Consider the following 19,435-nt stretch of genomic DNA (forward strand, 5'->3'; position numbering starts at 1 on the left):
TATACTGTATATATAGAGTTAAGTACTTAAAGTAAAAAAAAAGGGTTTTTAAAAAAAAAATATGGTCAAATCAATACATAGAAAGTTCATCTGTCCTCAATACCAGAGAAAACCAGCAGGGTTTGGCAAATTTATAGAGTACAAAATAAGCCCCTGAACAATGATAAATGTTGTATGTGAGTCAGTGTCTGACTTCTAGACAGGGATTTGCTTTTATTCAGCGTTTTCTTTTCTTCTTTTCTGCAACAGCAGCTTGCTCAGTATGTGTGCATTTAACACAGGAAGTCACAGTGAGCATTTGAGTATTTTTTTTAATAAGATGACTTGCTGGATGAAAAAACAGCTCACTAAGCAGTTTATAGGTTTCATTTTTTTTTAAGCAATAAGAAAATGTCAAACATCTCTTTTTTTGCTTCACACAGGAAATATTTTTCTGTCCGTTTGTTGGGGAGGGGAGGGTTGTGAAAAGCCCTGATAATGTTGCATAAATTTGCCAGAGTTCATGCTACAAGTGCCAACCAGTGTTCACTTTATGTAGACCATCTTAGGACTTTCTGTCTTTGGCAATGATCCTACAATATCTGCTTATCTACTGGTTTCCCACCCACACCAAACATTTTCCCACAAAGATTAGAGATGCTGCCTCAGAGAGAAGTGACCTCAGCTGAACTTTGAGGAAAATAAATCTCCAGACAAAGAAGCTGGTGTAATTTTAAAAACTCCTTTAATTTATATCTTTAAAATTAAAAACATCTGATTTGCATTCTACCACCTCCAAAGGCACAGTCATACTTATAGCAGACCAAATTCATAAAACACTGCCACTGAACATCTTTTTTTAATCGTTTTTTTTTTTTTTTGTCCTTCAGTTTGTTTTGTACATAAGAAACGACGCACTATAAAAATGACTAAACAGTTTTACTGGTTAAACCACTCTGAATGGTGTAGATCATAGAAAGACGGGAGTGATATGTACTCAGCTGTAGTAGACTCCACTTAACAAGCTAATGTGCTGGTTTGAAAGCTGTCAGTCTCATCGAACTGCAGCCTTTTGAAGACATAGCGTTGAAATATGCCGAAAAAACACACGAAATGTTTACACCAACCAATCTCGATGAACAGTGTTTAAGAATATGGAGGGTTGAAGCAAAACGAAGCCATTGGCAGGAGGGCTAAAATGCAGCGAGATGAGAAACGGTGGTGGAGGGAAACAAAAAAAAAAAAAAAAAAAAAAAGCTTTCAGATTTCTCACCTCCAACCAGATCCTCTGAACTGAGCAATCTGAAATATTTACATGTAATCTGACGCCTCCATCTCACCGCTAAAAGTACACAGAAGACTTCAAAGAAGAAAGTGAAAACAAAGGTTTGGATAGTTTTTTTTTTTTTTTGTTGTTTTTTTTTTTAAAGACGATAGTCAACGTGTGCAAAGAGAGCCTGTCTGTGGTAAAGTCATCAGATATGATCAAGGGTTGATAACTCAACATACAATCACAAATCAATAAAGCACACAAAAATAATGCTGCTTACAATGTGAGACGACACAGCACCACACACAGCACGAGAGGTTCACTTAGTGACAACAAAATCCCAAAAATAGTGGATAAATATACAGCAGGTTATTTCACTGTTCTTACTCAGGCACAGTCCTCCAAAATCAAACAAACAAACAAATAAAACAACAAGAAAGAGGGAAAAAAAGCCACAAAGAAAAACAGGTTTGGCACAAATATGAGGGAGAAAAAAATGCAAACAAGGCAAGAAAATAACATCTCAAAGGAAATGAGGCCACAGAGGAACTTATTAGGCAGGATTAAAGCACTTTGAACATAAACGTCACGCATACAGTACATCTGCTGTGAAACCATAATATGAGTCCCTATAAAACTGCTTTTGTCTTTACAAGTGTGTAGCAGCTGCAGGAGGCACCCCCCCCCCAAAAAAAAACAAAAAAACCACACAGTTATGTTTTGTTTTCTTTACAGGGCAATCAAGTCAACTCAAAGCTTCCCAAATGTGTAAGAAAATATCTACAGTAACACTTTCCATTACTCACAGTCAAACACAACCGTGGCAAAACATGTTCAGTCTGCTTTCAGAAACAACAGCTTAGTGGTGCCAACAGAAAACACAAGCACACTAAACAAAGCTGCCCCATATATATCACCCTCCCCTGCTGTTGTTTTTCTTTTTTTAATAGTTCTTACCTCGGTTTTGTATCATGTAGCGCTTCACAGATTAGTAACAACTAGACTTAGCGCCCATGTTTGAACTCTGCTTGGCACCCTCCTCTACACACAGACATTGCAGCATTTCAAGATCGCCTACGTATGGCAGTGACGGTTTCAGGTCGGAGGGGAGCAGCAGGGGTGTTTTCAGCTAGGCAACAGGTTGTAATGGTTAAAATTAAACATGCCTGGTTTTAGCTTTTTTTTTTTTTTTTTTTCCTTTACAGAATAACACAAATAAAAAGTTCACTGCGTTTCTGTGTGCAGTAAGATTCTGGTTTCTAGAGCCACACATCCTATTGCAACATCAGAGACGGTGGTGTAACTCAACAGGTGGTTTTGCCATCCGGGCAGCAGCAGTAAAAGAGAGTTTGGATTGCATTGCACCCAATTAAAACAGTTTGCAGCGACAGTGTTCACACACATCGACAGGACCTATTTACAGCTATCAAACGTATAAATTAGTGTTATTTGTTTTGTACATCTGTGCGTGTGAAGGACAGGAGCTGGTTAGTTGTCAGCCGAGCCCGTGGTGAAGAGGACGCGCTGGTCCGTTCTGGCTAGCTTGGCTGGAGGCTCCAGAGACTCCTCTCCAAGCACCGCCGCATCGGCGGGGAGGGTCAGCTCCTGGCCCTCTTCCTCACTCTCATCATCTTCTTCCTCTTCCTCTTCTGTGGATGACAAATGTGAATGGGACACGGTTATCTTTGATGCTTGGGGAGATGGCTGTTGTTACTGGCAGTGATGAGGTAGATTCAGTGCAGACCTTTGTCAGGATCCAGCTGGTTCAGACCGCGACCTAAACTGGCAAACTGACAGCAGGACAGGAATGAGTCAAGGAAGAGTTTCTTGTATTAATTGTTATTGTGAAAGCGTGTGTCAGGGTTCCTATATGTTTTACAAAGTTCTCAGTCCCTTTCTAAGACGTATAGATGGATGAATGCTACTTTTAGACAATAGGAAAAGGAATAAACGTGAAAATGCAAACATCTTTCCCCACTCTGGATTTATCCAGGCTGCGTAGGAACCCCGGTGTGTGAGTTAGTACCTCTCCCATCACGGCGATGGGGGTTTCTCCCTTAGCCTGGGCCACTCTGTGCTCGATAAGGTAGTACATGTACTCGTCATATAGCAGGCGGATCAAGTGAAAGGAACCAAAACTGGCTGCACTTCGTAGGGTGAGGTCCCTGATCACCATGGAACTGGAGAGCAGGAATTGAAAAACAAAACCCAGTCACACAAAACAAATCTCGCTTCTGTAACCAAAAAAAAAGGATGCAGTGCATCCGTGTGCATTAAACCATGACAAACCTCTTTTCTAATTTCCTCATTTCAAATATCCTCAATTCCTCTTCTCAGTGTTACTCATCACATCTCAGTCCTCACCTCAAAGGTTGGAGGAAGGACAAAATGCAACAAATAATAAAGTAAGAGGAAGTGAGGTGGAAGCCATTTGTAACACTTTGACTTCCTTTATCCTAACTATTAGATTAAACAAAAAGTCAGCTTAAGTGTAAAATGATAAATGCCGGACGGACGATTAATGTCTTCTTAGAAAGATTTACTCAAAATGTAGTTTTCAATATAAAATACAGTATAATGCCCCATTTAAATAGAACTGACATCAACAAGTTGACTTCAGAAATTCATCTATGCAACAAAATATTTTGTAAACATTGACTTCTGAACCACAAATAAGGGGAACGAGTTGAGAAGAGACTGATTTGAGGAAGCTCAAATTAGACAAATGTATGATCACATTATTTCACAGTAAATCTAGACTCACGCTGCTGAATCTGTTGCCAAAATAAGACTTTTTAGTGGCTGTAAATGACCTCGTTACACTGCTTTAGTGTAAAGAGGCCATTTACACTGGACTCTCCATCAGAGTCCAGCGAACAAGCTAACATATTTATTTAGTGGATGCAAAGCTAAGAGTGGTGACAGTATGCTTTAAGCATGGGGATTACAGATCATAATAAACATCCTGGAAACAGTAGCATGTTGATAGTAAAAGGAAGGAGGAAGATGTCCAAGAGCAGCAAACAAAAAGCTGATTCATCAAAGTTAACAGACTATAATTTACTTACACTAAATGGGGTATGAAGATCCTCCATCAAATTCTTACTGTTATTTAGCATTGAGCTGAATATTAGGAAATCACATTATTGTGATGCTATCACTGAAGATTGAAATGAAATTACTGATTGTGTATTTTCCTGGCTTTCTGCTTTCTGCATTTGCCTTCATCAAAATGTTCCCAATACGCTTAGTGAGATTTAATCTGTCTGCACCTAAAATACACATCCAGTGTGGGGAACAAAGGCAGTGAACAGGCAAAACTTATTACTGGTATAACTGGACAGAGAATTTTCCTAAATGGCACCTGAAAAATAATAAAGCATTCAAGTTATTTTTTGATAACCTGATATTGTGCTGAGTGCTGCGGTTTGATACATTGTGCAGCTCCAATCAAATAAGATGCCAGAGAATGTATTTGAGTGACCAGAGCTTTCTCCATCAGAGTCCAGCATGGAGTAATGAAGCGCACAAGGTACACAGATATTTACTCAATTTATTTTTTTTTTTTGCTATAGTCTAAGCATGGAAATCAAACATTATTCTAACTGATATATTTGATTATTTCACCACCAGGGGTAATATTTTTTCTTTAACTCCCTTGATAGCAACTGTACAGTATCATACCAGCAGCTATGATGAACATTTTTTTAACACTTCTCTGAAATGTCTGCATTTCAGAGAAGATATGAGAACATGAAACGTGCTTTAATGCATTCTTAAAGCTTTCAGCTCAAACCTCAGATCACACATCTGTGAAGAACACAAGCCACCATGCAGCCTCTCTCTCCGTCGTCTTGTCTTTGCCATCATACCTGTAAAACGACCACTTGAGTAAGAAAAGCTTGGCAGCCTTTGGAAACGCAGGGCTGTGCTGGTATGGCTTCAGGACCTGGGAGACCACACCATCAAGCCACACGGCCCACTGCTCCAAGGAGTTCTGCTGCTGCAGGGTCAGCTTGAAGTCCTGCTCCAGCCGCTGCACCACACGGTCTTCGCATCTGCACACCCATGAAGCTTGCTCCTACAGAGCAATACAGAGAAAAAAAATTTACTTTAAAATTTTGTTTAAAAAAAACTTTGCTTAGGTAGATGTTTTTGTCTTTGTCTGGGTTGTGCTGCTACAAACTCAAAAAGAATGGTGATGAGACTGAAGTGGAGTTGTAATCAGGGCTGATGATTATTTACAAAGGAAATGGAGGCAAGAGGCAGTGTCTCATCTTCCTGTGTGAAGCACTTAATCGTTTCCTGACAGAGTAACCGTTCTAACACTGACACAGTTGAAAATCAGAACAGCAGCATTCATTTCTGGTATTATAATATATTAGCTTTCTACACTGTAGTGCTTTTATTTCAGATTGTTATGCCATTCATTTACTACAAGAAAGATATTAGCTGTTTAGAACCTCCCAAAAGAACCTCACTTCGATAATTCTGAATTATTCCTTTTGCTAAATGAGTGAAAGATGGGAGCAAGAGGCACAGGAAGCTTGCATTTAAACCTAAACTTTCAGTCATGCTATAAAATCAACCCCAGATCTAAGCTGACAACCTGCAGAACATTTCTGAGAAACAGAGAACAGAGAAGGGGCTTCCTGGGTTAGAAAGTGATCAAAACTGGCTGTGTGTCATGCCTCGCCAAAACCACAAGCTGCAGCAGAAATGACTGCTCTCTGCACAAACCTCAGATAAAGACCCAAGCCCTGATAGTGAAATTCAAGTGGTGTCACTGAGATCCTCTCAGGGCCCAAAACTCAGAGGCTAAACCAACCTGAACATTCGCAAAGTCGACTCGGTTGAGATCGGAGAGCATCTGGTTGATCTGAGCTGTGTTCTGGAGGACAGCGCGGGCTGCCTGAGCAAGATGGTTCAGACTGGTGTAGCGGCGCAGCGTCTGGGCAAAAGCATTGGCTGATGTCACCTGAGGGCAAGGCAGGGTCAGAATAGATTGATCAGAAACAACTTCATCAAAACAATTAGTCCCGGTACATCATCTTTTTTGTGTACTTTCATACTAAACAAAGTAAAATCTTCCAATTAAATAATTTCAAAAGTTAAATCAGTCCTTTCTAATACTTTCCTGAAAATATACTGGTGTAGAAAATGCTTCAATTTAAAAAAAAAAAAAACTAAACAATGATCATCTAGGCATGAAAGTAGTTTGCTCTTTTGTGAAATGTGAGGCAGTATTGGAGAGTTGTACCTTGATGCGGACCATTTCCTCAGGGATGTTCATCATGGCGTTGGTCAGCCAGCTCTCAAGGCTCTTGGCAAAGTTACGAATGGCTTGTGTTAAGGCACCTGCAGGCAACAAATATAGTTGAAATGATGTAATAACTTTGCAATGAAACCAGGATTGGTGAAGAGAAAATATCACAAAGAGGAATAGTAAAACAAGACAAAGTAAGATCAGCTCAAATAAACTGGAAACAGAAAGAAAGCAGTGCAAAACAAAGCAGATGAATAGTGCAGGACTGTTTGAAGGCAGGCTTAATCTTTGCAGAATGACTTTGCTTAACTTGGCTGTGTTGTAACTGAAGTTTGTGACATGCTTTAAAAGTAGCTGTTTAACCACACATGACAATGCTTTGTCATGCACTGCAGAGCCTTACTGGGGATGGGTCTGAGGACGTCGGGGATGAGGATCTCCACCAGGCTCTGGTACAGGCTGTTGTCACAGTCGCGGCTCCAGCGCAGCACCGGCTCGTACTTGCACAGCAACACCAGGCAGGATTTTGGGAGGCGCTTCTCTGACTCATCGTGCCTGTGAAAATAGAACGTTTGCATGGAAAAAGTCGGACTCCTATAGCAGAAATCGTTATTCCCTGCCAAAAGGAATGGAAACACTTACACAGCCATTGGAGTATCTCCAGCTTGGCTTTGGCTGAACCTCCAGAAGGTTTTCCATAGAGTCTCTACCAGTGTAAACTGCAGATTGACCATAACGTCCAGTATGGCCTGAAAAAAATTTAATCTATATCAGACACATGCACAACTGATAATGAATCACCATTTGTTTTTTCTTTAAGCTGAAAGTGATCATATTTAGAAAAACAACCATTCTGGCTCCATCTTTGAGAAATGAATTCTAATAAATGCATTTCCAGTCAATACTGTTAAAAAAACATTTCCTTCTAGAAAAGACCTATTCCACCTTTAAGTTGCTTCTGCATCACTCTCCCCTTAACAAAGAAGGACTTCATCTATTTTTACACAACGTAAGGATTCAAAAACAACATGGAAAAGCCATTCTCATAAATATTTGGTGTAGAAGCTTTCTGGTACCTCACAGTGTTCTCTGTAAAGCAGCTGAAAGCTCTTTATGTGGTCGAGTTCAATTCCCTCCGGGAAAGACTTCCCGTGGAGGTCGATGTCTGGAAACTCTGGGAGAGATCGAGAAGCATCTGGAGACAGGATCCACGCACAGATTACCCAGAGATAATTAACATTATATGCATTATAAATAACTTTAATGTAGGTATAATGGATCTATAATAGATCTGTTTATTCAAGTTTATCAGGTGAAACTGTCCGATCAATGTAGCATAAACTATCTCTAAACTCACCCAGGAACTGCTGGTACTGCTGAACCTGGGTACTGATGTCCACATGTCCTGCTCCCTGTTGCTGCTGTTGCTGCTGGCCTGCTCCTGCTGCGGTCCCATTGGTCATACCTTCAACTTTATGCACGGGCTTCAACCTGCAAGGAACAAGGGTACCGGCTGAATTAAAACAACATTACAGCAGCATAATGATAAACGGGATGTGAATAGCTGTGCTCAAACCTTTGTTTCTGAGAGAACGGCTGTTGCCTCATGGCCAAATGTTGTTGGTCTTCCATCAGTCGGAGAAGAGATGAGCCGGCCTTGATTCTCAGTCCGTAATAGTGGTATTTAGAATTGCCCCTAAAAGGAGAGAAAAACAATCAAGGCTCTCCTTTCTTTTATGAAATTTACGCACCTACACCTTTTCTGAGTTCATCTGTACAGAGAGTAGACTACAGCTGAAAGGTGAAGGAAATGATGCATATATGTTTTGTAAAAACAAATAGTTAAAAAGTGAGTTAGGCATTTGATTTCAGCCAACTTGAGTCAATAGTTCTAAAACCAACATCTAGAAACTGATATTTGTTTATATTTTGCACAATCAGATGGGACGGAAGGAATCTGTAAACATAATTTTTTATGCCTTGGATTCAGGTGTGAACTTTGACTAGGTTAGACATGAACATGCTTTGATCAGAGCTTTTTGTTGTATGTTTCAGGTCATTGTCAGGCAGGAAGGTGAATCAGGGTGTTCACCTTCCTCTAACGCTTTCCTTCAGGATAATCCTGTATTGCGCTACCAATTATCTGCGTATCAGCTCTGATCATCTTCCTTGCCCCTACTGAAGAAAAACACTCCCTTTGCATAAAGCTGTCACCAACATGTTTCACTGTGAGGACGATGTGTTCAGGATGACGTGCAGTGTTAGTTTCAGGGCATACATAGTGTTTTGTACGTAGGCCACAACATTCAACTTTGGTCTCGTCCAACCACAGCCTATGGTTTGTGGCAAACTTGTAATAAATTTTTTTCCCCAACAAACACTTTGTTGTTGCCACTCTTAAATAAAGGGCCATTTTGAGGAGTGCCCGACTAAAAGTAGTTTTGTCTGGGGCTGAATATAGAAGCTGAACACTTTTTCAGACACCTACCGAGTGCCCAGGCGTCGCGTGCGTAGCCCCATGAACACGGATCGGATGAGTTTCCCAAAGGAAGCAGCATTGACTGGTTCAAGCTTCTGTTCCTGGCAGTGCAGCAGGTAGTGGCAGTACAGCGTGGAACGTGGCAGACTTACTCCTTCAGCCGTCTCATAGTTGTCCAGCAACCACTGTACCTGACACACATGCAACGAAAGAGAAAAGCGAGAAGGAAAACGGCTGGTGCGATTAGAAACACCAGTTAATGCCAACATATTTGCCAACACATTTGAAAATTAATAGAAATAGTCCATGCAGTAAAAGTTTTATAACTAAATCCTACAAACACAGATCCATTCGCATTCACAGCTCGGTCATCCATTCAGGAATGAAAACAAAAACGTCTGTTTGCGTGCCGTGGCATACAACTTTGGTATGCAATGAATCAATGACCTGGAATACTGATGGGATGTCTGCCAAACATGTTTTTAGTAAATATTATCATCACATGGGAATCAATATGATGAATTTAAGATGAACTGTATTGTGTTGGGGCATTTCAAGCAAATTATAAATGCCCCTCATCGCATGCACTGCAATGACATGAGAATGATGAGGTCATGGTTTAGTTTTTCCTTAAAGGAGGAACGTTTTGCAAGTTTTAGTGTTGATCCGAGTCCTCAGATTGTTCTCATGCGTTCTGATTGACAAAACTCCACTATGACATCATCATCGGTGTGCGCCATCGGAGGGTTGTGTGGATGGGAACGGAACGAGAAGAAAACTCCTGCGCTTGGCGCCTCTGCATACCTTCTTGTCTGCCGACGGCACGCTACTCTCCTCGCCCTCTGTAATACTCACAGTGGCTGGGGAGGCGCGGGCGCTGTGTGAGTAGTTCTGACTGTTCCCGGCGGCCCCTCCGTTGCTGCTGCTGCTGCTGCTGTTGCTGCCACTGCCCAGCATGTAACCACCCTGGATCACGTAACTGCCTGCTGTGCTACCATTGGTGCCCGCCCCTTCCTCTGACCCGTTGGCAGTGCCCCCGGCGGTCACTACAGTGGCGCCGGCCCCTGCTGCACTAGTGGGCTGGGCCACAAACATGGACACGCCCCCCGTGGCGCCGGCAGTCACGGCGACTGTCAAACTCGTGCCGGGGGAGGAGGCCTGTGCGCCTGAAGTCGGCTGACCTTCGTAATACTGGGCAGCTGTGCTCTGGGTGTACAGCGGCGTTTCAGTGTAAGGGAAGTTGCTGGAGCGGCTAGATGAGAGAAAAATAAAGATTTCTTTAAAAACGTTTAAAAAGCACAGCATGTAAGGTAGAAAATGAATTCTGTTTTGACATTTTAAGATGATTATCGGTCACAAGTGGATTCTGACATGGTGCTGGTGGTGTAGTTGGTGTCTCCTCCTTCCACATACTGCACTTGGTTGGCGTACACATGCTGCACCGGCACTGAAGCAAGCTGCTGCTGGACCTAAAGAGTCAGCACACGCAAAATCCAATAAATCCTTGTTAGTAACTCTTTCAACATCAGGAAACTAAATTCATTTTGCATACTTTCCATTTGTAATTAAAACTGCACACATTACTCAGTTGCAATTACAATTCTTGTTCCTTCAGCTTTAAAGCAGCACTTTCCCTTGTGTCTCCCTAACCTACTTGATAAAAAACAGTCCAGAGCCCACTGTTGTCATTGTGGACTTTTGGCACCCAGGCCAAAGATTCAGGATCTGCTGTCAGATGATGAAGCGGCAACTCGTCTACTGTCCTATCTCTGCCTAACTCGACGGCCTCCATTGAAACGGGAAGCTAAAAGGTCCACAGAGACAATAAGCTGACAAATACTGAGCCAGAATGAGAGGAAGTTAAACATCGATCAGCACTCTCATATATTTTAAGAACTGAAGCTACGAAGACCAGTTGGTTCGTATTTAGCCTCGTGTACCTTTTGTGTGTATTTTCGACTTACTTCCTGTGTGATATGAACAGGCTGTAGATTGGTGACACTGAGTTGTGTGCCTGGCTCAGTTTTGGCTATCTGAGAAGTGGCCTGCACCACCGACCTCTGTTGAGACAAAAATCCTTTTAGAACAAAAAAAATATCTAAACAAACAGAAGTTAACAAGTGTATTTGTAAGTATGAATATATCTTACCTGCTGGGCTGCCTGTACCTGCTGAACAACCTGTGTGGGAACTCCTGTCTGCACAACAGCTGGAGGAGGGCTAGAATCTGACACACTGTCACTTGAGTGAAGAGAACCCTCTGAAAGTAAAAAAGCCAGAACACCCAAATTTCTGATTTTTCTGGTTTAAATACAGAATTTATTTCTTAAGATTGTACCAATAACTCTAATGACAAACATTACCTTTTAAATTCAGTGTGGCAAACAATACATAGTCTTAATAAGAATGAACTGGTCATGTTGGATCAGATGCTATTAAACAAAACATACACATTTATTCACATACTACACTTTTACCTTCCACTCAACTTCCCTAACACTTAAGGCATACTATTCGTATGAATGACAGTAATCTTCTAAAGCAACTGTATACATATTAGTAAGAAATAAACTATATTTGTAGTATCAGCCACAACTATCACATAAAAAAAATATTTTAAATGTACAAATAAAGATTCTGTGACTTTGTATGGTGTCTCCTTATTTAACAGGCCGTCAACATTCAACAGCCAAGAAAGTCGGAACAGCTTCCAGAACAAATGAATAAATTCTCCTTGTATTTTAACAATAACAATAACAACCTGATAGGTGACTCTGAATCAGCACCAATAGAGACAGACTAGAGTGGAAAGGCGTCAACAATTTTACATGTAGACAACTTATAACAGGAAAACAGATGCATTCAGATTTGAATGGTCAAGGTTGTACATAATAAAGAAAAACAAAAAAATTGCAAGTTTTTATTTTATTTTTCGCAGACACCACTAAAGCTCAACAACTAAACTACAGCATCCCTTGAGCACAGATGCGCAGCTGCATAAACAATGATTCCATGGTGTTGATAGCAAATGATGTGCTAAATTCAGACGTTACCTGTGACTGTGACAACAATGTACTGAGGAGTGCTTTGAGCATTGCCAGACTGCGTGGGGGAACCCTGGATCTCTGCTGTCACATACTGCGTTTGAGCCGGCTGCACCTGTGATGCGGTCTGGGTTTGACTCCCGGCTGCAGGCTTCTGAGAGGCGACCACGGAAACCTGCTCAGTGGGAGTAGTTTGGCCTGTAGGTGTGACAACAGTGGGGGTAGCCACAGCAGTTTGAATCTCTGCCAGAAACTGAGGTGTAGTTGCAGGGGTGGAGGCAGTGTCAGGTTGACCCGGTGTGACGGTCACAGCAGCCCCCTGAGGCTGGGCTGCTGGTTGCATCTCCCCTACATAGGCTGAGGTGGCCATTACAAGAGCTGGCAATCACCCTAAAACAAAAAAAGAAAGAGAAAAAATAGGATTTTAATACAAAAAAATCCCGATACAGTTATTACACAAAGAAGATTACCTATGCAGCAGCGCAAAACATAGAGTATTACCTGAAAATATGCACCTAATACTTGTAAATAACGTTTATACTTCAAGGAAGGACAATTAGAAGTTACCATTGGTCTAAAAGTGTAAGATGGTGAGCAAACATAAAAATAATTTGTGGACAAGTTTGCATACTGGGGATATAAGGGTTAGATCTACATTCTCATTTGTCTGGAAAATGCAAATGAATGAATAAGGCCTGTTCAAAAGTGCCGCAGTGATGGAGCTGTCGGAGGAGCAGGTACTGAAGAGATGTGGGGGTGGAACAATGATGGGAATAAGCAGTTTGGTGTCTCATTACGTGTAACAGGATCTCCCTACATAAAACCTTTCATTTAGTTTTGCCTGTTATGTGAGCTGAGATAATACCTCAACACAATGTCTTATTGTTGCAAATCATCCTGTTTTATGCCACCATAATGCAGCAAGTGTAACTAAGTCAATTACTTTTACTTAAGTATTGTCATATAATGTTGGTGTCTCAACATTAAGAATATTTTAGAGAAAATGACAATGACTTACAAAGGAATTTGTTTTCTACAAAACTCCAAACAAAATAACATGGCAATCCATTAAACTTATTTAGATTTTTACAGCTGCTAGCAACCATTTTATAGATTTACCTAGACATTAAAAAGATATCTGCTCTCTATTCTCCATTTTTTTCTGCTTATTATTAAAGGATTTTTAGGTTTGTCATTTCTTCATTTGGATAGCAGTTGTAACTAAATCCGAAGTTTACACAAACTCTTCATGAGCATGAATTTTATATCAATCTTTACCTTTAAAATGTTTGTCTTAATGGTCCTTTGGAGAGTTAACCAAAAATAGACAGGAAACCTCATTGAACTTTGATCCCATAATAAATACATAGAATGCCACTATTTTTGGAATATGTTTACATTAACAAGTTGCATAGTAAAATAGTTGCAATGCTTTTTGCAACCATATACAAACTTCCTTCATGACATTTTACTGGATATTTGACAAGTTGATTTTTCAAAGGTTGATTTCCTGGCACAAATTTGTCCTTTAAGCGTTGTCCATAAATGTTCTGTATAGCTTTCTTCGTTTGTTCTAAAACAAAGAACAAAGTTTGTTCTTTGTTTGTAGTTTGGATGTGTGCTTGGAGAACCCAGATGTGGCAAAATTCCAAGGTGTTGACTTCAGTTAAAAGAATTTGGGGGTTACTGTGTAACTCAAATGTTAATGGAAGGACTGTATAATTTTCAGCCTATGTTTCGAATGTTGACCCAGTTCTGAATGAGAGAATCAACAATAAATCCAACCTAGTAAGAGAATTTCTGTTGTATGTCATGAATTTCTTCCACACAGAAAAAAAGCATGACCTACATAAATCACTAAGAGTCCCAAATTAAAAAGACATTAGGGTCTTGATGAATGTAAGTAAATTTATAACTGGAGCTATTTGTCTGTAAAAAAGAGACTTAAAAACTAATAAATCATTCATGAGTACATGCTATAAGTGTGGATTGATGAGAACAAAGCATAAAATATGTGAACAAAACATCAATTATTAAAAACCCATCAGAAATAAGATGATATTTTACCAAATTGCTATGTAATGATTGACTATTTTTAAATGCTTGATACAGTTAGTCGTGCTGTACTCTAAGTGAGCTTAAAAGTCCTTTGATGAAGACAGCACAGAAAAACCAGTACAAAAAGTCCACATGTTGCACAGACATTAAAGTCGTTGCTTTTATTGTTAGAGGAAAAAGAATCCCACATGCTGTAGAATATAAATTATGCACAAGAGCAGACATTGTTAGTGGAATGTAATATGACAAACTAATAAATGATTACAATGTTACATCGTATTTATAGGTAAGGGCCTATTTATGTCTATAGCTGGGGGGCGGGGGGGGCGTGTCAATATTACCAGTGATAGTTTTTAGGACTAGTGCAAATGTGTATATAATTTTAAACTATACAGTTCCCATTTAATGAATGCTGGGAGAGAGTGAGGGCTTTATTCCACCATAATAAACATATGTTGACTGTTTACATTCGACACACTACCTTGTTCGACTTTTGCACGGTCATTAACTGTTAAAATAGATGCACTGTTCTCTCAGACCAGCCAAACACCTGCATAACGCCCTCCTTCGCCACGCCCCTCGCACGTTAAATGTCTGCCACCTGCCACAGCTGTCTCAAATTTCACACATATTTCATACCTACTTCTTCCAAGCCCAGATACCATAACCCGTATTCGGTCATTAGACTTATATATACGAGTCTCTTTTTATCTCTCCACTGGATAGTACACGTTATCAAACCTGTGTGGTGAGTGAGTTGATTAGAGCAACATGACGTTTTAATACAGGACCTCATACGCACTATGTGCCGAAATAAACACGGGCAGCGTTCATTTCTAACGATATGATACGAAAGCTTCACGCAGTAACGAGCACAAGCTTGTCGTGACAGCTTTCTAGCAAGGTAACTCGATAAGCAAGCTAACTGGTCTCTACAACAACCGCCATTTTGTACCTTTTGCATTTGACATCGCCATAACAACGGCCTGCTTGACTATGCATCTGTGGCTGCGCCGTCATGGCAAGCAAGACTCTGTGTCATTAGAAGGAGATGCATGCACTAACCGTCGTGCTTAACTTGTTAACGGACCAACGGCTAGCTTTAGGCTAACCTCACTGAAAGAATGACTCCCGTTATGGCTACTGTAACAACAAGGAAAAAGCAAAAGCACAATTCAGTGTGAACCACCAAGAGGAAAAATGTTTCGATTTACCTATAACTTGACCTCCACGCGCGCTTGTCCCAAAATAAAATATCTTCTTATATTTTTATAGTGGATTCAGTTGTTGTTGATTCTCGTTGCTGGGTTCTTGTCGCCAGGGCTACCGTGGCTATGGCGCTTCGTCCTCACCAGGGCAACTGTTGCTACCCACCCGCTGCCTTCCCTCCCCCTTCGTCGCTCTGATTGGCTGACGCAAACCAAATTTAGTTAAAGTCATAGTAGCAGTGAAAAAAAATACTACAAAGCCCCCCACGCCCATAATCACTTTTAATAACATTTTTAAGTGAGCAATAACATAATATGCATGTTTCAAATAGAATGGTGAAGTTAATTTACACAAGTATAATTAAAAGCGACATACCTATAGATTCGGTATAGGTATAGGCTAATGTTTTTTAAAGCTTTTATTCCTGCTAGTTTTGATGATTATGGCTAATATTTTATGAAAAGCTACATTTTACTTTCTTGTGAAATATGAATATTACATAAGAGGAATAAAGTAAAGGATTTTGTTAATGAAATGATATGTTATGTTACGGTCATTTTGCAGACTACCTATAAATCATGAGGAAGAGTCAATGGCGGCCACGAAAGGTCATTTCTAAAGAAGCCTATTGCTCATAGAGTGCTGTGCCCAAGCATTTTAATGCAAAGTAGAATGGAAGGAAAAAGTGTGGTAGAAAACTATCCATAGGTAATAGGGTTAAGCACAACCTTGAGAAGATTGCGAAGCAAAATACCAAGATTGGGGGAAAATCAAAAAGCATGGACTTACGATGAAGTAAAGACCCACCCCACATATATGCAGGATAATGGCACACAGCTGTTGCATTTCTTGTGTTAAGCCTCTCATGAAGAGGGACAGCATCAGAAGCATTTTTATTCATTTTCATTTGTCACTTAGTGAGTAGATTCAGCAAAACTAGGTTTTACTTATACTGAATCATTAATAGTATTTTGCCCAGTTTTTCACTTCTTATATTCTGCCACTGTTTCACACATAATGTGAAAACTCTTCCTTCACCAAGGAACTGACTGAATTTAACTTGACAAGCAGCTTCGCAAACAGTAATCAATTTAACTATTTAATAGTACCCATGTCTATGTCTAGATAGCAAAAAGAAAATTAGATAAAACATTTTGAATGTTACTGATGATGGGAAGAAATCCCAAGTAAAAAGGCAAAAATCCATTATATAAAAGCTGTAAATACTGATTATTTAAGCCATATATTTTACACAATACAAATTGTATATTTAAAGTTGAGAAAATATACATTTATACATGACAATAAATGTATAATATATTGATTATGAAAGATAAAAAGAGAAATATAGGAAATCGTGTGTGTTTTATTAAAACCATCCAATAAACATTTTAGATGGTGGAAAAACAGATTTTTCTGTCTATTAATTATAGATTCAGGCTTAGAAAGGTTAAAATTTCTTATGCAAAAGTAAAACAAAATACAAGATTAAAACATACAACAATATTTATACATATTTATTTGTATAATATACGGTATTTTAAGATTTATTGTATACAATTACACAATCAAGACAAAACAACACATTTTAAAGTTTGTTCAAAACAAACACATTTATTGGTTTAACTGGCTTGCATTTTTATTGTGCTGCTATGACCCCCATGTTGACGTGTTAATGAGTGTCATAGTGGATGCCCTGCCAAAATGCCATTTAGCTTGGTTTTTATCCTTCCATTAATTACAGATTCACCATTGCTATTGTAATTTCCTAAACGGGTGACCTTTGACTATGTAGCAACTGATAAAAAATGTACTTTATAGTTTTCTGACTCATGGCAAGAATTCAATGTTATCTGTTTTTGAAAATGTCACTGATCCTTTCTCAGTCCCTCCTGTTCACCTTTTGGCAAAGGGCTTACAAAAAAGGTAATTTTCAATAAAAAGAAAAAAAGAAAATGTTCAAAAGTCATATAGGGTGATGTGAAAATCAAGAATGGGAAATAGTACATATAATAATTAAAATCAACATGTCAGAAGCAGAATCAAATCCTTTTTCTTTCTTTCCATTTTCTTTACCTGTTTGCATGAGGGCTGGTGCCTATCTGCGTTACAATTTTAATGGGCTTGTACCTTCACTGCTCTTTTGGTCAGATAACCTGATATGCCTAGTGATTTCTTATGTTTGTCTAAGAGAGGTGAAGACCCCTTTTAGCTGCCATGATTGATGTTATAATACTCCTGATAAGTAAATGTGTTGTGTGCCACCCAGAGACATGGACATGGATCCCATCTGGTCACCCCTTTGCAAACTTTCTCGAAGCACCCCTGTTCTGAAATGAGACCTTTCTGTGTTTTTCTTCTGAATACAAAACAGGTTTTAAATTGTTGCATATCAATATGCAATCTGATCAGTTAGTCATAGCTTGTTTGGATAATTACAGAGACTTTGATTAAGTATGTTTCAAATTTGAGAAAGGGTTACATTTAGGGACAGCGATGGAAATGAATATACGTCATAAGCTGAAATACAATTGGGTCACGGATGCTTCTAATACATTTGCTGATTATGCCACCTTTGGTCTGCCTTTTGTTTCCATAAAGGTCTATCACTATATCACTTTTTCAGATCTATCTCTCTCTCTCTCTCTCTGTTGGAGAAGGCCTGGCATCCTCTTCAATGCATAGCAACAAGCTCCTTTATAAACCCCATCTGGATCACCTGCAGAGGCATAGCTCAAGCAAACTGGGACACAGACATAAAAAAAAAAACTAGAATTTTTCCATCTTGCTTTACTTGCTTGGGATACAATGTGGAAAGCAGTGGTAATGGCCGTGTGTTTGCTTGTGGCTGGGGTTGGAGCTCAGCCCATGGAGGATCCAACGTACGGGGTGAAACTCTGTGGCAGAGAGTTTATTCGAGCAGTCATCTTCACCTGCGGAGGATCACGCTGGAAACGATCACTTAGAAGTCAAGGTAAGCCTACAGGAGCTGCTAAATCTTCACTTTCACTCTTGTTATACTGTCAGAATACATTTTTATAATTTGTATCTAACTTAATGTCAAAGATGGTCAAAATCACACATTATTACATCTATTCATAAGATTTCCAAACCAGTGCAGAGGTAATTTAAAATCCATGATCAACTTTTTGTTTGAATTGTTTGACAATTCTTCTCTTTTTTTTTTTTGCAGAAGAAAAGTGTAATTGATTCCATATTTTTGCCATGCTGTTTAAAGGTACTGGTTCAAGCAACAATTGAAATAGAATATCTTTAAATCAGATATTAATAGAGTTATGTTACAATAACAGGTGCATTTGACGATCCAGGTACTCCTACTATCATGTAATCTTTTGGTGCATCTTTTATAAAAGTAAACATGAGCAAGCTATATTGTTCCCTCCACCAGATGTTTCAGAGGACCCATTCACCTCCCATCAAGATGAGTCTTCAGAGGGCTTGACCTCCAACTTTATGGTTGAAAATTTCCTTCAAACAACCAAAGACCTCAGCTTCACACCCCAAAACAACCCTAATGGTGGGTTCAGCAGGTCCACCAGGTCGTTCATTACTGATGAAATCCTGGAGGCTCTCCGGAAAGCTGACCGCAAAGGCAGGGACGTCGTGGTGGGTCTGTCCAACGCCTGCTGCAAGTGGGGCTGCAGCAAAAGCGAGATCAGCTCCCTTTGCTGAGGGTTGATGAATGAATGCATGTGTTAGCAAATGTTTTTACGCCCTCCCACAAATATGCACACATACACACAGAAACATTTTAGTTTTATTTAATGTTTGTCAAGCAGCTGAGTCAAATTAGTAAATGTGTTCTGTTTCCCATACTAAATGTCTTCAATGTTTAAAGATAGACAGGAATAAATGTACTTTTTTTCATTCCTGATTAAGTTAATGTTTCTGCAACTTTTAAGAACTTTGTGCTACATTTTGTAAAACTTCATAAACAGCCTGTCATGTGAAAGTGGGTCTAATTTCATTTGTAGTGTAAAAATATTGTCTATATGTTTCATTGAACAAATGTGTTGTAACAATTTCCCATTCAAAACAACAAAACCGTCATAAAACTATAAAATGCCTTACTCACAAACATGTTGATGTGTTTCTTTTCCTCACAGAAAT

At 39.5% G+C, this 19,435-nt stretch overlaps 2 protein-coding genes across 5 annotated transcripts; one reads left to right on the forward strand and one right to left on the reverse strand.

Annotated features, from left to right (window-relative positions):
- Positions 1-705: 705 nt before the first annotated feature.
- Positions 706-15,466, reverse strand: rfx1a (regulatory factor X, 1a (influences HLA class II expression)). 4 transcript variants are annotated; one of them, XM_032587806.1, is made up of 18 exons: positions 15,310-15,466; positions 12,047-12,427; positions 11,144-11,253; positions 10,959-11,054; positions 10,366-10,463; positions 9,850-10,246; positions 9,004-9,179; positions 8,092-8,211; positions 7,873-8,006; positions 7,592-7,710; positions 7,158-7,264; positions 6,919-7,070; positions 6,510-6,607; positions 6,078-6,227; positions 5,122-5,330; positions 3,276-3,429; positions 2,994-3,039; positions 706-2,898 (listed from the first exon to the last, which is right to left on the reverse strand). In XM_032587806.1, exons 2-18 carry the CDS (start codon positions 12,405-12,407, stop codon positions 2,738-2,740), a joined length of 2,688 nt encoding a protein of 895 aa, XP_032443697.1. In that variant the 5' UTR covers positions 12,408-12,427; positions 15,310-15,466; the 3' UTR covers positions 706-2,737. The 4 variants fall into 4 exon arrangements, with proteins under 4 accessions (XP_032443697.1, XP_032443696.1, XP_032443695.1 ...); XM_032587805.1 differs by having other exon boundaries at positions 9,004-9,185; XM_032587804.1 differs by having other exon boundaries at positions 9,799-10,246.
- A 1,374-nt stretch (positions 15,467-16,840) lies between these two features.
- rln3a (relaxin 3a) lies at positions 16,841-19,403 on the forward strand. The gene is made up of 2 exons (XM_032588254.1): positions 16,841-18,278; positions 18,714-19,403. Exons 1-2 carry the CDS (start codon positions 18,113-18,115, stop codon positions 18,995-18,997), a joined length of 450 nt encoding a protein of 149 aa, XP_032444145.1. The 5' UTR covers positions 16,841-18,112; the 3' UTR covers positions 18,998-19,403.
- The last annotated feature ends 32 nt before the right edge of the window (positions 19,404-19,435 follow it).

This window comes from Xiphophorus hellerii, chromosome 16 (assembly GCF_003331165.1).
Source record: "Xiphophorus hellerii strain 12219 chromosome 16, Xiphophorus_hellerii-4.1, whole genome shotgun sequence".
Classification (NCBI taxonomy): Eukaryota; Metazoa; Chordata; class Actinopteri; order Cyprinodontiformes; family Poeciliidae; genus Xiphophorus; species Xiphophorus hellerii.